Below are 22,446 nucleotides of genomic sequence, written 5' to 3' on the forward strand. Positions count from 1 at the left end.
GTGCTCCAAGCCCTAAAAATGAACTCTCTCCCTGCTTTTCAGATCTTTCTGGAATCCTACTGTCCTAGATTTTCCCTGCTTCATCAAGTCTTTCTTCCACTTTCACCAAAACCTCTGAAAGACACTGAATCTTGAAAGGAGCTGGGTCCTCTACTGGCCTTTATATATTCTCAGTGCCCAGAGCCAGCACTTGGCAGATAGAAGAGGATTAAATACGAAAACCTTATTTGTCCTTTCTCTATCAGCCAGATAACATCAGAGAGAAAAATGAGTTTCAGAAAAGAAGTCGCCCCGGATTAAGAACTGGGTAACTCACAATCAAAAATGGACAAAAGATCTAAAGAAGACATACAGATGGCCAAAGAGAAACGGAAATCAAAATTTGCAAATCAAAATACCTATGATGAGGTATTACCTCACATCAATGAGAATCAGTTCAGTCGCTCAGTCATGTCCGACTTTTTGTGAACCCATGAACCACAGCACAGGCCTCCCTGTCCATCACCAACTCCCAGAGTCCACCCAGACCCATGTCCATTGAGTCGGTGATGCCATCCAACCATCTCATCCTCTGTTGTCCCCTTCTCCTCCTGCCCTCAATACTTCCCAGCATCAGGGTCTTTTCAAATGAGTCAGCTCTTCACATCAGGTGGCCAAAGTATTGGAGTTTCAGCTTCAGCATCAGTCCTTCCAATGAACACCAAGGACTGATCTCCTTTAGGATGGACTGGTTGGATCTCCTTGCAGTCCAAGGGACTCTCAAGAGTCTTCTCCAACACCACAGTTCAAAGCATCAATTCTTTGGCACTCAACTTTCTTTATAGTCCAACTCTCACATCCATACATGACTACTCAAAAATCATAGCCTTGACTAGACGGGCCTTTGTTGGCAAAGTAATGTCTCTGCTTTTGAATATGCTGTCTAGGTTGGTCATAACTTTCCTTACAAAGAGTAAACGTTTTTTAATTTCATGGCTGCAGTCACCATTTGCAGTGATTTTGGAGCCCCCAAAAATAAAGTCAGCCACTGACTGACATCAGTCAGAATAGTCATCGCCAAAAAGTCTACAATAACAAATGCTGCAATAGAAAGGGGAACATAAACCGGTGCAGTCACTGTGGAAAATGGTATGGAGGTTCCTCAAAAAATTAAAAATAGAGCTACAACATGATTCACAATCCCACTCTTGGGCATATATCCAGAGTAAACCACAATTCAAAAAGATACTATTGGCAATTTGGACCAGATAATTCTGTGCTTTGTAGGGTTTTTAGCAGCATCCTTGCCCTCTCCCACTAGATGTCAGAAGGACATCCCCTCCCAACAACCCAGTCATGACAACAAACAAAAATCTGTCTAGACATTGCCAAGTGTCTCCTGGGGTGGCCAAATCACCCCATTTGGGAACTACTGGTTTAGAAGAACCACCAGTGACATAGCAGGTGAGGAGATCAGAAAGCAGACTCATCTGAATGGTCTTTATCATGAGCCAATGTCTCTTCACGGCTTTTCTCTAGAAACAACAGAGAGAGGCTGTTAGCTAGAAAATCCTACTCCACAAAGCCAAATACTACAGGCTGGATGAAGCAACACTATGTCTCAACAGGAGCAAATGAATCCACTCAAATCTCTCTCACAACAAATGCATTCCGGGAAACTGGGGCCCTCAGCATTGGAGGTATAACTGAATGTCATGCTATTATTTCTGGTGGACAGGATGAACACCCCAGGCACGGAGGTAAGACCAAACGTGGGTCAGAGGCTTATGCTCCTCATATTCCTACAACAAACTCTCACCTCTGAAGGCGCACTGGACAAGTCTCCTTCCTACAAAGAATTTAAAATACAATCCATCTTATAAAGAAAGGCTAAAGGAGAGAAATACTCAACCATGTCATCTTCGCCAGAGAGGGGTGACCTCTCTATAGCCACTAAAAAGGAGTCTCTTGAAATGTGAAAATATACATCAGATTTTAACAAAGCTCAAAGAGTGTCAGAGAAGAAAAATTGAGAATCAACTCCTTGGCTGGGGTCAACTACCTTCAGCAAAGTAAAAGTAAAGGTGATTTTGGTTTCCTAGAACTACTGGTACACATCCTACTGGAAAATAAAACTACGGGTACACACGCTACTGGAATATTCAACTCAAAACCAGTATCAACTTATCTGAATTTAATTAAAAAGCTGATGAAATAAAAATCTAAAAATTATACCAAAGGAAAAATATTTATGAAAGGAAAAATAAACAAAAATCACAACAAGGAAACAACACAAATACATAGGAATGCTCTTGAGATTTCCTATTAAAGAAAAACTATAAAACTTGATTGAATAGTAACTGGAAAGACATATCATGTTCCTGAATGACTCCCAGATACAGATTCCTCATTATTTTCTAGATTCGGTGCTAAGTCACTTCAGTCATGTCTGACTCTGCTTCCCCAAGGACTGTAGCCTGCTAGGTTCCCCTGTCTACGGAATTCTCCAGGCAAAAATACTGGAGTGGGCTGCCATGTCCTTCTCCAGTTTTCAAGATTCAGTTCAGTTCAGTTCAGCCGCTCAGTTGTGTCCGACTCTTTGTGACCCCATGAACTGCAGCACGCCAGGCCTCCCTGTCCATCACCAACTCCTGGAGTTCACCCAAACCCACGTCCATCGAGTCAGTGATGCCATCCAGCCATCTCATCCTCTGTCGTCCCCTTCTCCTCCTGCCCCCAATCCCTCCCAGCATCAGTCTTTTCCAATGAGTCAACTCGTCACATGAGGTGGCCAAAGTACTGGAGTTTCAGCTTTAGCATCAGTCCTTCCAAAGAACAACCAGGACTGATCTCCTTCAGAATGGACTGGTTGGATCTCCCCACAGTCCATGGGACTCTCAAGAGTCTTCTCCAACACCACAGTTCAAAAGCATCAATTCTTCTGCGCTCAGCTTTCTTCACAGTCCAACTCTCACATCCATACATGAGCACTGGAAAAACCATAGCCTTGACTAGACAGACCTTTGTTGGCAAAATAATGTCTCTGCTTTTGAATATGCTGTCTAGGTTGGTCATAACTTTCCTTCCAAGGAGTAAGCATCTTAATTTCATGGCTGCAGTCACCATCTGCAGTGATTTTGAGCCCCCCAAAATAAAGTCTGACACTGTTTCCACTGTTTCCCCATCTATTTCCCATGAAGTGATGGGACCAGATGCCATGATCTTCGTTTTCTGAATGTTGAGCTTTAAGCCAACTTTTTCACTCTCCTCTTTCACTTTCATTGAGAGGCTTTTTAGTTCCTCTTCACTTTCTGCCATAAGGGTGGTTAGGATTAGTTAATTTTAATCAATATCCTGATAGAGTTTTATTTCTCTATAAATTATAAAATTATTTTAAAATCATTTTAACATAGGAAAATGTGTTGAATATAATGAATCTTTTATATGAAAATACTGATTATCTTTTCATATAATCAGTATACACATGTATAAGCAAAAATAATATAGTCTATTCTATTATGTGCTAACTGTACTTCTAAGAAGCCTTACATAATCAAAAATTGTCATATAAAAATAATCACTTCAATCAGAAAAGGAGAATTCAATCTAGAAAGTGAGTAGTGATAGTTATTTTTCCCCACAGAAGATTCTTACTATAATTTATATATTATCACATAAGAAATTCCCTGGCAGTGGTTAAGAATCCACGTAGGGGACACTGGTTTGATCCCTGGTCCAGGAAGACCCCACATGCTACAGGGCAACTGAGCCTTTGTGTTACAACTGCTGAAGCCCAGAGGCCCTAGAGCCTGTACTCTGCAACAAGTAAAGCTCAGCAATAAGAGGCCCTCACACTGCAACTAGAGAGTACCCCCCACTGGTCACAACTAGGAAGCTGGTGCATAGCAACGAAGATCCAGCACAGCCTAGAACAAATAAATAAAGTTATAAAACATTTTTTTTTAAGTTGATTTAAACTACTAACATCAACCAAAAAAACAGAGATGCTCCTTATTTGCCTTCTAATCTAGAAGTCTCAAGGCCAGTTCTGTCATACCTGGCCTTGACCTTGCTTTGACCTTGAGGTTGTCATCACAGTATAGATGACAAGCATAAAGCAAAGACAGCCATCATGTACTGGAACAACAGTATGTGTGAATTCCTCTGCTTTATTTGGTTGCAACAGTGGTTTTCCATTTAAGAGAGCTTTCTACTTATAACGTGTGCTATCAGTCAAGCAAAGCAAATCTTGGTTCTTAACTGATTGTTACACTCAATAGTGTTGTGAACTCAATCGACAGAAGAAATGCCTTTGCACCAAAATATCTGCATTGTTGTTTCCTGAACTTTTCAACTACATGAATTTTTTTGCTTTGCTCTTTATAATTTTTAATACAATTCTTTAATGAGCATGTAAGTCTATAATCATACAGAAAAATATTTTTAATTAGGAAAAGCATTTTTGAAAAAGGCACCTTTAATTTCACCATCTCACTCTAACAATTATTCTCCTTTACAACATTTTCCTCCAAACTTTACCAAATGGAGTTTTTATGTAGCTGTATATATACACTGTCTATATAACTATTGTTTTATGGTTTTATTTATATCTTGAAAGCACTGTTATGCTGCACCACAATATTCATAATTAATACTTAAATACTTTGAATAATATTTCAACAGACTGATGTAACATAAGTTATCAGTATCTACCCATTTGAGCATTAAGGTTATTATATCGTCAATAAAAAGCTAGTGAAAAATCTCTTCATATACAGTATTCTTATGCTGCTAATGCTTTTATTGGGATAACTTCCCAGAAATGAGATCATTATCTCAAAGGGTATGAACATTTTTATGCCTTTAGGTATTACAGGGTCATTCAAAAGGACTATCCCTGGAGAAGGAAATGACAACCCACTCCAGTATTCTTGCCTGGAATTGACAAGTCCATTGACAGAGGAGCCTGGCAGGCTGCAGTCCATGAAGTTACATGACTGAGCACACAGGCATGAGGGTGGAGGGAGATGTGTTTGTAGCAATAAACTTGGTAGAACTTAAAAAAAAAAGTCAATCCCAATTTATGCTACACTCTACAATGAACAAGACTTTCTCTTTACCACTGTTATACCAGCACAGATCTTGATGATTTTAAAGTATACTTTTGCTAACTTAGTAAGGACAAACCATTACCTTAATATTGCCCTAATGTGTATTTTTCTCATAACTGGCAAGTCAAAAAATTTCTTCTACATTTGCTCTTTATTTGTGGACACATTCAAATCTAAATTGGGAACGCTTGTTCTTAGCCAAGATCAAGTACTCTGCAGTGGAGATAACACAGGATTTGGAAGCATGTATCAGTTTTCAAACCAGGCAGGCCAGGGATCCAAATGTGGCTCCGTTATGTCCCAGCCATTTGACCTTGGCTCACTGTAAAACAGGACGACAGCTACCCCACGTGGCTGCTATAAGGACTAAATGAGACAAACTCTGCTGCTGGTTTTCAGCCAGAGTATTCATGAGAATCACCTCCAAGCCTGTAAAATTATTGAAGCCAGATCTTACCCCAGGCCAAATGAGTCAGAAACTCAAGGGGCAGAACCCAGGGCTATGTATGTTTTTTTAAAAGCACAGGCAGTGACTATCCTTCCCTGTGGGAACATTTCTGCTTTACACTCCCAGGAAAGCACCACATACACAAAGCACACAACACTCCACTCTCATTCTCAGAGCTTACCTTGCCTCCTGCTTCACTGAGAAAACAGAAGCACAGACTCCCCCAGCATTCTCAGCTCGGCCTTCTCTCCTGCACTGTGAGCATGCTAACTCCCCCTCCCTGTGCAGACTGGCTGCCAGTCCTCTCAGCCCACGAGGTCATGGACCCAGCAAATGCCCCCTTTCTCTTGCACATCAATTCCTCCCCTTCTGTCTACCAGGTCATTCCCACCAGCTTACAAAACCATGTGGTCACATCACGTACCTTCACACAGACACACACACACATTCATTCTTATTCTCACATGCATCCCTGGTTTCCACTCTATTTCTGTTCCCCTTTATGGCAAAACTCCCCTCAAATGGTTTACATCTGCTGCCCCCATCCCCTTCTCTGCAAGATCATAAACTACTCCGTTTCCAAATCCAAGGGTAAATGCTTGTCTCTTCCTCCCTGATCTATCCTCAGCTCACCATGCCCTTCAGAAAGCTTGTTCTTCACTTGGCTTCCAGGTGAACTCTCTCCTCTGGTTCCTCTTTTACCAAGGAAGCGTGTCCTTCCTAAGTCCTTCCGAAAGCATCCTCTCCTCTTCCTGACCATGAAGCACTGTGGCTGCAAGAGTCACTTGTTCCTAGGACCTCTTATCTACTATGGTTCCTTTGGTGAAGTCAGTCTCACTGCTTTAATTTCCATCAATGCACAAATAATTCCCAAGGAAGGGAATCTTATCTTCAAGCCAGACTTTGCCCAGGAAAACCAGACTCATCTACACAAGCACACACTTAACATACAAACATGTGTCCAAACACACACTTCTAGTCAACCCCATCCAAACAGGCTGTTCCCTGACCTTCTATCTCACCTTCCCAGGCCAAAAAACCTAAAAACTTTCCAGACTCCTCCTCCTTTCATGGCTCACAGCCTCCATGAAGGCAAATCCTACTGGCTCTATTTCAAAAATATATCTAGAAACAGATGAGTCCTTACATATTCTATTGCTCCCACCTTGGTCCCAGTCACAATCATCTCTCACCTGAACTACAGCAACAACCTCCAATGGTTCTGCTTGGTCCCCACAGACTCTTCTCCACAAAGAACCAGAGTGGTTTTGAAATACAACTCGGACCAGGTTCACTCCTCTGCTCAGAACCCTTCAGTGGCTTCTCAGATCACTCAGGGGAAAAGTCCAAGTGTTAGCAGAGGTCTCCAAGACCCTACGTGATTTGACCTGAAGGCTTTCTAACATCATGTCCTCCCCCATCACCTCTTCTCCCCTCTGATCTGGCTCTACCAGCCGCCCTGTGGTTTTCAAACATGACCTGCAGGCGTCTATCTCAAGGCTCCCTCTGCCCTACATTTTTACATGTTTCATTCCTTGGTTCCCTTCAGCTTTCTGCTAAGATGTCACCTTATCCATGAGGCCATCTCCAACCACCCTACATAAAAGAGCATCTCCCACCGTGGTACGCCTGTCACCCTCATTCTCTCCATATCCCTTCATTGTATTCAACACTACCCAGGGGTGTGTGCGTGTATTTTTATGTTGTTTTTTCCCTTATTCCTTTTGCCCCCTAAGAATACAAATTGTGCATGGAAGGGACTAGGTTTTGTTCCTTGCTAACTCCTCACAGCCTGGCACATACTAGGTGCTCAAGATACATTTGAAGGAATTAGAGAAGACATCTGCCTCCTTTAAACAGGCTGCTATATAAATTTGAAAAAGAACATTTAGGTAACAAAAAAGAGCTCCTGGAAGAACATAAAATTCAAGAGAACATAAACATAAAACATAAAACTCAAGAGAAGATAAATGTAGATGTCAAAATCTCACAAATGTCAAAGTTGAAAAACTGGAGAGAAAAGGTAAAAAAATTAGGCAATCCTTCCAAAACATCCAGTTTCTGAATAATACACAGGCCACGAGAGGATAAACCATTCAAGGAAACTTCTTGCAACTGTGGCCGTAAGTGTCCTGACTGACAGTGCCTACTGAGGGCTTACCACAATGAATGGCTCATGACCACGAGACTTCAGAAAACCATGGACACAGCAGATCCAAGAAACATCCAGAAAAAGGGTCAATAAACAGGCTTCATAAAAAGAATCAAGGGTTAGACAAGCACTGAGCTTCTTACCAGTACCAACTGAAACTACAAGACAACGGATCAATGAGTTAAAAACATAGAGAAAATAATTTCAGGCTTGTACTCATATAATTTTCAATTAAGTATAAAAGTAGAATAAAGCCATTTTCAGACACATAAGGCTTCAAAAATGTTTACTTTCATGTCTTCTTTCACCAGAGGATGCACTTCGCTAAATAAGAGATTAAACCAAGTATGAGGAAACTGAAATCTAAACAGCTATGAGAGAGGTGAAAAGAACTGTCAGGATGATGGGGAGGGACATATCACAGCGACAGCTATGCCATCAGTCTCCTGAGCAACCACTCCTGATTATGTCAAAAGTCTTGGAGGGAGAATTATTCAACAAATTAAAATGACAGTCTACTTAAGGTGTCTGCATACACTGCATATTGAAATTTACACAACTAGGGAAGAGTTTGAAAATATATAAAAACAAAATAAACACAAAGGTAAGTATTAACTTCTCAGAAAACAAAGAGGATTCAGGAAAGGAAAATGAATCACGGTAAACTACACGGCTCCACTTTTACACTCAGTTCAGTTCAGTTGCTCAATCGTGTCCAACTCTTTGCGACCCCATGGACTGCAGCACGCCAGGCCTCCCTATCCATCACCAACTCCTGGAGTTTACTCAAACCCATGTTCATTGAGTCGGTGATGCCATCCAACCATCTCATCCTCTGTCGTCCCTTTCTCCTCTCTCCTTCAATCTTTTCCAGCATCAGGGTCTTTTCAAATGAGTCAGCTCTTTGCATCAGGTGGCCAAAGTATTCGAGTTTCAGCCTCAACATCAGTCCTTCCAATGAACACCCAGGACTGATCTCCTTTAGAATGGACTGGTTGGATCTCCTGGCAGTCCAAGGGACTCTCAAGAGTCTTCTCAACACCACAGTTCAAAAGCATCAATTCTTTGTGCTCACCTTTCCTTATAGTCCAACTCTCACATCCATACATGACTACTGGAAAAACCACAGCCTTGACTAGATGGACCTTTGTTGGCAAAGTAATGTCTCTGCTTTTCAATATGCTGTCTAGGTTGGTCAAACTTTTCTTCTGAGGAGCAAGTGTCTGTTAATTTTATGGCTGCAGTCACCATCTGCAGTGATTTTGGAGCCCAAAAAAATAAAGTCTGCCACTGTTTCCCCATCTATTTGCCACGAAGTGATAGGACCAAATGCAATGATCTTTGTTTTCTGAATGTTGAGCTTTAAGCCAACTTTTTCACTCTCCTCTTTCACTTTCATCAAGAGGCTTTTTGGTTCCTCTTCACTTTCTGCCATAAGGGTGGTGTCATCTGCATATCTGAGGTTATTGATATTTCTCCCTGTAATCTTGATTCCAGCTTGTGCTTCTTCCAGCCCAGCATTTCTCATGATGTACTCTGCATATAAGTTAAATAAGCAGGGTGACAATATACAGCCTTGACGTACTCCTTTTCCTATTTGGAACCAGTCTGTTGTTCCATGTCCAGTTCTAACTGTTGCTTCCTGACCTGCATACCGGTTTCTCAAGAGGCAAGTCAGGTGGTCTGGTATTCCCATCTCTTTCAGAATTTTCCAGTTTATTGTGATCCACACAAAGGCTTTGGCATAGTCAATAAAGCAGAAATATATGTTTTTCTGGAACTCTCTTGCTTTTTCCATGATCCAATGGATGTTGGCCATTTGATCTCTGGTTTCTTTGCCTTTTCTAAAACCAGCTTGAACATGTGGAAGTTCATGGTTCACATATTGCTGAAGCCTGGCTTGGAGAATTTTGAGCATTACTTTACTAGCGTGTAAGATGAGTGCAATTGTGTGGTAGTTTGAGCATTCTTTGCCACTGCCTTTATTAGGGATTGGAATGAAAACTGACTTTTGCCAGTCCTGTGGCCACTGCTGAGTTTTCCAAATTTGCTGGCATGTTGAGTGCAGCACTTTCACAGCATCATCTTTTAGGATTTGCAATAGCTCAACTGGAGTTCCATCACCTCCACTAGTTTTGTTCATAGTGATGCTTTCTAAGGCCCACTTGAGTTCACATTCTAGGATGTCTGGCTCTAGGTGAGTAATCACACCACCATGATTATCTGGGTCGTGAAGATCTTTTTTGTACAGTTCTTCTGTGTATTCTGGCCACCTCTTCTTAATATCTTCTGCTTCTGTTAGGTCCATACCATTTCTGTCCTTTATTGAGCCCATCTGTGCATGAAATGTTCCCTTGGTATCTCTAATTTTCTTGAGGACATCTCTACTCTTTCCCATTCTATTGTTTCCCTCTATTTCTTTGCAGTGATCACTGAGGAAGGCTTTCTTATAACTCCTTGCTATTCTTGGAACTCTCGATTCAAATGGGTATATCTTTCCTTTTGTCCTTTGCTTTTTGTTTCTTTTCTTTTCACAGCTGTTTGTGGACCTCCTCAGACAGCCATTTTGCTTTTTTGCATTTCTTTTTCTTGGGGATGGTCTTGCTCCCTGTCTCCTGTACAATGTCGTGAACCTCCGTCCATAGTTCATCAGGCACTCTGTCTATCAGATCTAGTCCCTTAAATCTATTTCTCACTTCCACTTTATAATCGTAAGGGGCTTTGATTTAGATCATACTTGAATGGTCTAGTGGTTTTCCCTACTTTCTTCAAGTCTGAATTTGGCAATAAGGAGTTCATGATCTGAGCCACAGTCGGCTCCCAGTCTTGTTTTTGCTGACTGTATCAAGCTTCTCCATCTTTGGCTGCAAAGAATATAACCAATCTGATTTCGGTGTTGACCATCTGGTGACGTCCATCTGTAGAGTCTTCTCTTGTCTTGTTGGAAGAGGGTGCTTGCTATGACCTGTGCATTTTCTTGGCAGAACTCTATTAGCCTTTGCCCTGCTTCATTCTGTATTCCAAGGCCAAATTTGCCTGTTACTCCAGGTGTTTCTTGACTTCCTACTTTTGCATTCCAGTCCCCTATAATGAAAAGGACATCTTTTTGGGGTGTTAATTCCAGAAGGTCTTGTAGGTCTTCATAGAACCATTCAACTTCAGCTTCTTCAGCATTACTGGTTGGGGCATAGACTTGGATTACTGTGATATTGAATGGTTTGCCTTGGAAATCAACACAGATCATTCTGTCTTTTTTGAGACTGCATCCAAGTACTGCATTTCGGACTCTTGTTGACTATGATGACTACTCCATTTCTTCTAAGGGATTCTTGCCCACAGTAGTAGACATAATGGTCATCTGACTTAAATTCACCCATTCCAGTCCATTTTAGTTCACTGATTCCTAAAATGTCGACGTTCACTCTTGCCATCTCCTGTTTGATCACTTCCAATTTGCCTTGATTCATGGACCTCACATTCCAAGTTCCTATGCACTATTGCTCTTTATAGCATCGGACCTTGCTACCATCACCAGTCAAATCCACAACTGGGCACTGTTTTTGCTTGGCTCCGTCTCTTCATTCTTTTCGGAGTTATTTCTCCACTGATCTCTGGTAGTATATTGGGCACTTACTGACCTGGGGAATTCATCTTTCAGTGTCATATCTTTTTGCCTTTTCATACTGTTCATGGGGTTCTCAAGGCAGGAATACTGAAGTGGTTTGCCATTCCCTTCTCCAGTGGACCACATTTTGTCAGAACTCTCCACCATGACCCGTCCTTCTTGGGTGGCCCTACACAGCATGGCTCATGGTTTCATTGAGTTAGACAAGGCTGTGGTCCATGTGATTAGATTGGTTAGTTTTCTGTGATTGTGGTTTTCAATCTGTCTGCCTTCTGATGGAGAAGGATAAGAGGCTTATGAAAGCTTCCTGATGGGATAGATTGACTGAGGGGGATACTGGGTCTTATTCTGATGGGCGGTGCCATGCTCAGTAAATCTTTAATTTTCTGTTGATGGGTGGAGCTGTGTTCCCTCCCTGCTATTTACCTGGGGCCAAATTTACCTGCTATTTACCTGAGGTGGAGGTAATGAAGAACAGTGACCTCCCTCAAAAGATCCCATGCATGTACTGCTATAGTCTGTGTCCCCAAGCCTGCAGCAGGCCACCAGTGACCCACACCCTCGCTAGAGACTCCTGGACCCACCCCAGACACCTACAGGCAAGTCCGGGACAGTCTCCTGTGGGGTCACTGTTCCTTTCTCCTGGGTCCTGGTGCACAAGCTTCTGCTGTGCCCTCCAAGAGTCTATTTCCCAGTCCTGTGTAAGTTCTGGCAGCTCTAAGTACTTTTACACTACTTAATATAAGTGCCAAAAATAGTTACAACTGAAATTAACTATATTGGAAAGATGGGGGGATAAAAGGAAAGATACATGGAGTGGGGGTAGAGGATGATGAAAAAGTCAAGTTCTTAACCACTAGAACAGCAATAAATAATAACTAAAACTGGAATTTGAAGATGAGGAGGTAAATGATATAAGAATCAGCTAAATTGTAAGCAGTTGTCTGGGGATCTGGAGGCTTAGGGCTTTTGTTTTTCATAAAACAATATATACTTTATGTTTTCATTAAAAAAACATACGTCTCTTTAACTATCTGCATAGTCGTACCTTTGGTAAAAAAATAAAAATTATGTCAACTGGCCTTACCACACTTAACTAGCAGCAGAAGATGACTTTTCAGAAGGAAAATTTAACAATGTATATCAAAATGTCACATAAGCACACTCTTTGACCTAGCCATTCCACTTTTACGAACTAAGAAAATCACTCTACAAGGGAAAAACGAATGCATGACTTAGGATATTCATTGGCTATTTTGTGTTTCTTTTTCTAAAAATTGCTGCTCATTTTCTTTGTTCATTCTTCCACTGACTTGATAGGGGTATTTTACTCTCTGATTTATAGAAACTTTTTGCATATTAGGGGTATTAACCCACTGTTGTAACTCATGCTGGAAATAAAACCATATCTTTTGTCATACGAAGTTTTACATTTTTATATAAATAGGTCTATCAGTTTTATTTCTGGCTTTCTAAATTTAGATAAATATTTTCCCATATATTCTTTGGACTTTTTTTTTTACATTTAGACCTTTAATTGATGTATATTTTATTTTGGTATATGGTGGGAAATTGGGCTCAAGTTTATTTTCTTCTAAAATCATAGCCAGTTGTCCAATAGCATTTATTGAGTAATTTCTTTTTCAACTGATGTAGAGACTAAAATATAATCAAATTTTCATATTTAGATAGATGTAAACAGGTGTACACACACACACACACACATATATATATACACACAAACATGTATACGTATATATAGAGGCAGACCTTGTTTTACTGTTCTTCATAGATACTGCATTGCTTTACAAACTGAAGTTATGTGGCAACCAAGCATTAAGCAAATCTATTGATACCACTTTTACAACAGCATTTGCTCACTTCATGTCTATGTGACATTTTGGTAATTCTCACAATGTTTCAAACTTATTTTTTATTATTCTACTTGTTATGGTGATCTTTGATGCTACTACTATAACTCCCTGGAGGTTCAGATGATAGCAGTTTTTAGCAATAAAGTATTTTTAATTAAGGTATGTACTTTTTTTCTAGACAATCGATCTCCGAGTTTGGAAGATCCCCTGGAGAAGGGAATGGCAACCCACTCCAGTATTCTTGCCTGGGAAATCCAGGGACAGACGAGCCCCGTGGGTTACAGTCCATGGGGTTGCAAAGAGTCAGACACGACTAAATGACTAACACTTTCACTTTCAATGTTATTGCACACCTAATAGACTATAGTATAGTGTAAACATAATTTTTCTATGCACTAGGAAACCAAAAGTTCATGTGACTGGCTTTCCTACGATATTTGCTTTATTGCAGTGGCCTGGAATGGAACCCATGGTATCTCTAAGGTATGCCCATGTGTATACATATGTATGGTACATACAGTATACACATCTGTTTTGGACTCAGTTCTCTTCCACTGCTTTAAGCCACCGTGTAACACAGTGAAGCCAGATCAAAAGAAATCACTCACCTGTCCTTCTTCATCAAAAGCCATAACCACCACGGCAGCTCCAAACTTCTTAATCTTTCTGGCCTTCTCCAAGAAGTCATCCTCTCCCTCCTTCAAGCTGATGCTATTAACAATGCACTTCCCCTGGCAGCACTTTAAGCCGGCTTCAATCACAGCAAAATTGGAAGAGTCAATGCACAAGGGCACCTGAGCACAGAAAGGCAAGACGATCACAGAAAGACAGCAAGTCACCACAAATCCCCTTCCAAGGACTCTCATATATTCCCTCTTTCTCCTTTAGGGAAACAATATACAAATAACAGAGAGAGGATTTTAATCTTTTTCTTGTTCCTAAATACCAAAATATTTGGAGTAATTCCAGTCTAACAAGAGACTTCATATGTGGGCCAGAAACTGGTAACTCAAAAGATCACAGCTAAATATCAGATTGAGAGCACAGAAGTCATTTCACTGGGGTCATTTCGCCCCCTCTGATTCTGATTTTAAACAGGTCATTTAGCTTCTCTTCACCTTAAATTCTCAAAATATTTACTCCCAGAGAAGCCTTGAGGCTTCTAAGTGCAGAGCTTTAAGACACAAATGAAGGATGGGTTAATGTAATTCAATGCTTACCACAGGACTTCTCACTTAAACATTTGCTGAAACTTAACAAAAAAATGACAGCCCTAGCTCTAAAGGCACTAGGAAGTGTCCTTAAAAGAATAACAAAAACAAAAAAAAGTCAAAACTCACTCATCACAAGTTCAATTGTAAAGAAATGAACATTTTTAATTTTTTAGAACCCATCTAAAATTTTTGAAAAGCTTGACACAAAAATTACCTTTCATCTTAAAGAACAAATGTAAAAGCCAACATTAATACCTCAATTTAATCTTGTTTTATAATTTTGTCTTACTCTGATATGCCTAAAAAGGTCTCTTCTTCCTGCAATAAGGAAGGACTATCTGATATCTGAGTTCCCTAGTCTGTGGTAGAAACAGAACTAATGATTTGGTAGGAACAGCTAAGTATATCCTTCAGAGGCATGAGAAGTTAGTTCTTAGCCTATTCAGACATCAGAGGAAATTCAATAATCCTTGTGACCAATTCCAGAAGCCTTGCAAACAGTCACACTACGGTCACATCTTTTTCTTTGAAGTCTGGTTTATATTGAAAGGCTGCCATTATGTGAGAAAATGAACAACCAGAAACCACTGAGCTTTCAACACAGTACAACAGAAAACCAGCGTATGAGATGACAGACAAAGGGAAAAGTGACAAAGTTAATGAGCGACAGAGCAGCACGTGTAAATTCCCCTTGATGAATCGAAGTTCTGCACAACCTTGGCAATGTCAGGCTCGGAAGCAATGAAGTTGCAGAATCTGGTCATTGCACTTGGACCATCCAGCATGCCATCATCCATGTTAATATCCAACACCTGGGCTCCCATTTCCACCTGCATTTTGGCAACGCTCAGTGCTTCCTGAGGAAAGAATTCAAGAGGAAGCAGTATCAGGAGAGGGTAACTCAAGAAAAGGCTGACAAAAGTAGTCCTTCATCATCCCGGGCAGCCCCTTCTAATTCCACTAGGCTACCTAGCCAGCCCTTCACCGTCCCACCCCGACCCTGAGCTGCTCTCAACCATCACAGATGAATCTTTCCTAAACATCTCTTCCATCACAGTTCATCACTCCTCAGAACCCCCAGAGGCTCTGATTCCTCCCGTAAAGAATCTCAGTCCCTCAGCATGGTGTTCCAGGTCCTGGGGACCTGCCCCATCATCTTATCCAATTCAACATCTCCCCCCGAACCCTGGCACCCTTCACCCAGCTAAATCTGCTCCTACCTCTGTGCCACACATATTGTTCCCTCTGTTTCAAATATAACCCTCTCCCTTTCTGTACTATTTAAGACCCAGCTCAATTCCCACCTCCTTCAAGAAAAGTCATTACAGAAACCATCCAAAACTTATCTAACTATTCACCAAATCATGCAAAGCATTCACTGCAGGCTACTGACAGCAGTTACATGAAATATAAGTTAAACTTTTTTATGCTAAAAGGATTTTCAAATCCATTAATACATTATTATACACTGTAAATCTCCAAGTACAAAATACAGCATTTCCCACTTATGATCATTTAAGGAATATCCTGTAGGATCAGCGTTTCAGAGAACATACTTTGGGAAACATACTTTGCTTATTCCACAATGACTGGCTGCCTCTAAACATCTGCAACAATTATAAACATTATCACATGGTATATGACATTACCATTTCCTCATGGTTTCACAAATACGGGCTTATTCTCTGAAACAGATTTTAAGCATTTGGAAAATTGAGAAAGATCTTATGTATCTCCTATTCTTGTTTGAACAATGATAGGCAAAACAGATATGTTCAATAAAGTTTTCTAACTGACTGGTAGAGACTTTAAGTCTTTGTTGTATGCTTCATAGTGTAATAAAATAAGCAGGGATAAAATCAACAGTAGATTCTAATATTGTCCTAATTTTTTATTAGCCAAAGAAAATCAAACAAATTTTTAGCAATCATGAGAAGAGGCATAAGACCCTCTGGCACAGGTCACAAGGGAAAACCATTCATAATGAGGCATGAGACCCTCTGGCACAGACCACGAGGGAATTCCATTCACAATGATCCAACATTACACAGAGAAAAAGGGTTGCAATAAGATTCAGCAAATCAAAAAGTGTTTTGGTATCAGCAATATATTAAATATCATGAATAAAAAGAAGCATAAGTCATAGTCCTTGTTCTTGAAGGGCTTACATCTAGTTGAGGGCATACGACAGTCACATAAGAAGCTATGAATGCTGCCATACGATGTGAGAGTCAAATGTTTTGCCTAAACACCTGGAAGGGCGAGATCTCTGAGGACTGAAGAGAGAAAGCTACCTGAGAGGGAGTGGCTTCAGCTGCCCCTGGAAAACAAACTGGAGGAAGCAAAGGGGAGACAGTAAGCAGTGACCTGCTTAGACCAGAGGTCAAAAGACACAAAACAGAGACGCCAACGCCTGACCTTTCTACATCAGAAGAGCAACAGAATAATAGCTCAGGGGTCCAACTTCCCACACATGCCCCAAGGGATGAAGTGATTTGTTTAAAGATGTACAAGTTGAGTGAACAGACTGGACTGGATCTTCTCTCAGGTCAGTGCTCATTCCCGTAACCACAGAACCTTGAGGGAACACTAAATAGGGGAACTACAATCCAGTGAGGAGTCATTCCTCCCCACACAATTCCTACTTCCCAGCCCCATCCCTGCTGAGACAGCAGAGCAGTGAAGGGTATGGGCTTGGAGGACTTGGGGTCTAACATTCACTTGCTGTGAAACAACAGGCGAGTGGTTTAACCTCCCCCAAGCCTTCAACTGGACATCTGTAAAATGGGGATGATAACAGCAACTCTCTCACAGGTCTGAAAAGATGAAGTAAATAATGCCACAAAGCGCTGAGCACAGGCATATAGTAAGACCTTAGGAGATGACAGATACCACTCCCACTTGCCTGCTTCTTCCTAAAACGCTGTCTGCTCTCAGTAGCAAATCTATCAAATCTGAGACTGAAAAGGACACCACAGACTGGTTTTAATTATCAAAACATAAAGAGAACACCGCCACTGCAGAACTCTATACCACCATGAACGGTCATAGGGATTTCATAAGAGTAGACATGAATGAAGGCCCGGAGGCAGAAGAAAGCCTCCTGGAACATTCAGATGACAGATCAGGACAGAAGGCAGGTTGGTATCTAACTGGAGAGGACTGGATGATGGCCTAGGGAGTTTGGGTTGAATCCCATGTGCAAAAAAAGCCACCCCATGAAAGCTTTTTTTTTTTTTTTGGGGGTCAGTCCATGGGGTCACACCATGAAAGCTTTTGAACTTGGGGAGATCATAGCAGCAGGACGTGCTGGCTGAGCAGTAGCAGAGATGAAGGGAAGAAAACAGATGGGAACCATCAGGAACCATATAACCACATAACCGAAGTACCCGCAGAGCAGATCTCCATGGGACACCACAGAGCACTCATTAACACAGTCATAAAGGAGAAGGCAATGGCACCCCACTCCAGTACTCTTGCCTGGAAAATCCCGTGGACGGAGGAGCCTGGTAGGCTGCAGTCCATGGGGTCGCTAGGAGTTGGATACAACTGAGCGACTTCACTTTCACTTTTCACTTTCATGCATTGGAGAAGGAAATGGCAACCCACTCCAGTGTTCTTGCCTGGAGAATCCCAGGGATGGGGGAGCCTGGTGGGCTGCCGTCTATGGGGTCGCACAGAGTTGGATACGACTGAAGCGACTTAGCAGCAGCAGCAGCAAAGGATGATAAATGCACACTTTCTCTGTGACTAAAACTAAGTCTACTTTGATACTGGTTGCTGAAGATCTAAAGGTTTTAAAATCTTAAAATGAGAGAAGGTTAATGAAAAAAATAAAATCATTAAAGCCCAGATCAGATTCCTCCGTGATTTAACTTCATATTTGCATAAGAAAAAAGAAGTCTGTCCATGGTGGGCTCTCTCTGGATTAAATTCTGCTCATTCATAGAATGATCAAGTTTAAGAACACTAGGGCAAAACTTTTCAAAGCAGGGCCTATTCTTTCTTTTGTGTTTGCTTGTTTATTGTAGTTTACAGTGAATAGAATCAATAATACCATGCTGGTCAGTATCTGATGTGGTCATGAGAATATAAATAGGAATTTTCTTGGCTCTCCATTTCTTTCAAGGATTTGTGAGAAGCTGAAATGAACAGTATCTTCAAACTTTTAAAATTTCACAATTAATAGAAACAGCTAGAACCTGGGTCCCTCCCATCTCATCCCATTTCATACCTCGAGTGCATTTTTTTAACAAATATCAACAAGAGCAGCTTTGATTTTTCGAAGCCTCATCCTCCCACCAGCCTGGCCGGCTGCAAACACACTTTACCATTCTCACACTGTCTGGTAGCTCTGCTAACAATGCTATCAAAGGCAGAGCAGCTTTGTTTACATGCTGTCTTAGCCAAAATACATGGCGGATGCCTCAAGGGTCTTATTAATGATGCTCACTTCATAATTTCCTGCCATGATGAGCTTAGCAAATCTCCTGGATCCTGCAACGTTACAGCGCTCTCCAATGTTAACAAAGTTGGTGTATGGTCCAATCCTGAAGGGCTCTAGACCTTAAAAGGAGAAGTATTTTGAAAATTTTCTGAAAATACATGTAAAGACAAGAGACAGAAAACAAATGTTGTCATGAGATAGAAAAGAAGTTTCTATGCCACATCCCATCTGACTAGCTAGGCATGGCCTTTTCCCCTAGGGATATTTAAACACGGTACAAGTCTCTACGTTTATAACCAGAACTCTCAAAAGAAGAAATATTTCAGGGTTGGAAATTGCAAATTTCTCTAAAGAGCTGAATCGTAACCAGCTCTGAGTAACAAAGCAAAATTATCATCATATTCTTATGTAACCAAGAGTCTGGGGCAAAAGCCATGAGGTTAGAATCTAAAGGAATGCTCCCCAGCTGTCCCTTCAGACATGGGCTCGAAGCCAGATGGAGTAAGCTTTCTTAATCCTACCAACAGTGTATTTAGAGTTTTATCTCATCTCTTTGATCCAGAGGGCAAGAACCAATAATCAGCAAGGCCAGACAGGGTCACTAGGAAGGACTCGGGCTGAACACTGGGAGACAGCTGACCCTGGGCGAGCCACTTAGGCTTTTTGCTCCTCCTTCCTTATTTGTCAAGGGACAATAACATCTCCCGTTAAAGGCTGATTTAGCGGCAAATATCAGATAATTACTATGGATATGTTACACTGAGGAAAAAAGCAACATGCAGTATAAAGTACTACCAGAGGAAATGACCTTTAACTGTTTTTGTTCTACTTAATATTTACAGTATTAGGAGCAGAAGCCTTGCTAGATGGTCACAGGCAGGCTCTGGGGACAGTCAGCCCCAGGATGCAAGCCTGTACAGCCATTTTAGTCAGCACCCCAGGGGGCTTGTCTCGGAGGCTTCAGCTTACGAAAGGGCTCCAGGTCTTTTGTTCCCTGGCTTGGAAGACTATCACTTCCCAGTTCGGGCCAGTGATTTCCTTCCCCATTGGTACCATCCTCACGGCCTCATTCCCCCATGCCAGCCTCAGGGCATCCCTGATCTTTAGTTAGAACCTGGAGTTCCCAGGACACACAAGCAGGCTGCCAACATTTAAATGCTGGAGAGGCCCTACTGCCTTGCTCTAAAAGCATTTCACACAAAGCACTTCTGATCTATTATGAATGTGAAGCATCTGACAGAAAAACTACATTTGCTCTCAAGCCTGCAATTTATAAAAGAACAATTAAAAAGAGTATGTTTGATGTTATTCTTCTAAAATCTGATTGAAGGTGTTTTTTTAAAACAATTTAGAAATAGCACATGAAATTCAAATCAGAAGAAAGAATTCTTTCATTCTTACATATAGAAACTCTTTTTAAAATCGTAACTAAATGGTTATCTCCTATTTCAACTGTGGCGAAGGTTAACCATTTTAACTTAGTCCTTGGCTGAAGTGGTTCAGATGGTAAAGAATCTGCCTACAATATGGGAGACCCAGGTTCAAACCCTGGGTGGGGAAGATCCCCTGGAGAAGGGAGTGGCAACCCACGCTGGTACTCTTGCCTGGAGAATTCCGTGGACAGAGGAGCCTGACAGACCACAGTCCACAGAGTCGCAAAGAGCTGGGCACAACTGAACAACTTACACTTTGGCCGAAGTAAGATCTGAGGATGAAATAAACTATTCCACCACACCTCTCTCTAATAAAAGCCCCCTTTTCAGGGTAGGGGGTGTATCATAAATCACAAATCCCTCTTCTTCTAGTTTTATCCTATCTTCTGGAGAATAAAAAGGAAAAAAAGGGTAGACTGAAGAGGTATATTTTTAACTCAACTTCATCTCACTCACTGGGATTAATTCTATGCAGTATGTTCAGAGTGAAAAAAGTAGTTATTACTTTTACTGTAACTTGTACTTTATTTCACTTTTCTTAGGAGACGTATGGAACAAAAATACATCAGTTTAGAGAAATGTTAAATTCTCAGTTAGGGTGCAGAATTCCTCGTGTGTGCTATTTGCAGGTTCTCTAAGAAACTGTATATACATTTTCCTTTTTGCTTAAAGATATTTTCTAAGAATACAACATTAAAGTGTTGTGGGAAAAAATAAAAAATTTAAAGCTTTTTTTCTAATTGTTGGCATGATAACCTATTTTACCAACAATCTTTTGAACACTGAAGCTTATTCTGAAAAAGGGAAGCTGCCTACCCCACAGGGCTGTTGAGAACAAAACAAATAATAGATATTACAACTCTTTGTAAAGTCCTGAACACATACTCAACATAAGAGCAGGTCAATGATATTTTAGAAGCACATAAAACTTTCTAGGAAGAGACTACCATCATTAAAAAACCTTGAGCCTGGGCTAGATTTTTTAGCAACTAGCAGCAAATCTGACAATTAAAATTGTTAGGCTGTGCTCCACGTACATTTTCAAAGCAGTGCACAATAATTCTGACCAAAGGCACTACCTGTGCCTTCCTTCACATTTCCCTGAAGTATCTTCCTGCTCCCATCCCTAAAAAACACAATGGGTTCTTTGCCAGAATTTAAGTGCCAAGAAAAACACATAGTCTTCTTTGACCTAATAAACAAGTTCCTTGACATAAACATCACTACCACGTAGACTAAACATACAAACTTAATCTACAAACGATTTCTGAAATTATAAAAAAATCACACCTTTACAACTTACCAGACAGTAGCATATGCCCTTCGAAAACAGTGGCAGGTGGAACTCTAGGCTTACAGTTTTTCACAGCTTCAGCAATTTCTCTGAGTTAAAAGAGAAAACACAATATCCATTAACTCAGAACAAAATTCAATTAAGCTGATTTCCAGCTATGATATTAAGTCTGTTTAACATAATTATATACCTAGTTCCAAATGTGCAGCAGCAGCAATTGTGCTTTTTAGTTCTCTCAGTAATGCAGAAACTGAATCTATAATATTTCACATTTCTGTATCTGTCCCATCTGCTGTGTATGGACTGGACCAGTTTCTATGCTCAGACGTGAACCTACAAACATGCACCTACAGATATGAGACAGTTTACACAAATGCACACAGCAAATCTCCTCGACCTTTCCCAAACCTGAAGATGTCCTTTAGCCACACAGTAATTTAAAAGAAAGAAAAGGCTTCATTGTTGAGAAGGAAGACAAAGAGGAGAGGAGATGCCTAGAGCAAAGGAAATTAAATCCTTTAGGTATTTTTTTTCAAGCACACACACACACAGTAGAGAGGATTCAGAGTAAGACATCACTAAAACTCCAAAATAACTACTCCTGGAAATTTGTTTTAGTTATTCATACTCTTTGGAACCTTCTCGGCTTCAATGAAATATGTCTCTATTCAGCCTTGAAAAATCTGCCTGCTCTACTAAATTGATCAGGACCAGTATGAACCATTCACTACAGCCCCCCAAATTAATATGTGAATGACAAAATAAAAGCAGCAAATATACATATACAGAGATAGATAAACAGACACACACACACACACAGGTATTTTTGAAGCAACTCTTTTTATAAAGGAAGAAAGTGAACGTGAACG

General features: G+C 40.8%; 1 protein-coding gene across 6 annotated transcripts in view; it reads right to left on the reverse strand.

Annotated features, from left to right (window-relative positions):
• MTR (5-methyltetrahydrofolate-homocysteine methyltransferase) overlaps window positions 1-22,446 on the reverse strand; it is a 129,657-nt gene that overhangs the window by 67,439 nt on the left and 39,772 nt on the right. For 3 of the 6 annotated variants that reach the window (XM_070364872.1, XM_070364871.1, XM_070364873.1), the window contains 4 exons: window positions 21,587-21,666; window positions 18,857-18,969; window positions 15,120-15,260; window positions 13,798-13,983 (listed from right to left, as the gene is read on the reverse strand). In XM_070364872.1, the coding sequence (XP_070220973.1) occupies window positions 13,798-13,983; window positions 15,120-15,260; window positions 18,857-18,969; window positions 21,587-21,666 (520 nt within the window). Of the gene's footprint in view, window positions 1-13,797; window positions 13,984-15,119; window positions 15,261-18,856; window positions 18,999-21,586; window positions 21,667-21,767; window positions 21,907-22,446 lie in introns of those variants that run through there. The other 3 variants (XM_070364874.1, XM_070364875.1, XM_070364876.1) reach the window with 3 other exon arrangements.

The sequence above is a fragment of the Bos mutus genome, chromosome 28 (assembly GCF_027580195.1).
Source record: "Bos mutus isolate GX-2022 chromosome 28, NWIPB_WYAK_1.1, whole genome shotgun sequence".
Taxonomy (NCBI): domain Eukaryota; kingdom Metazoa; phylum Chordata; class Mammalia; order Artiodactyla; family Bovidae; genus Bos; species Bos mutus.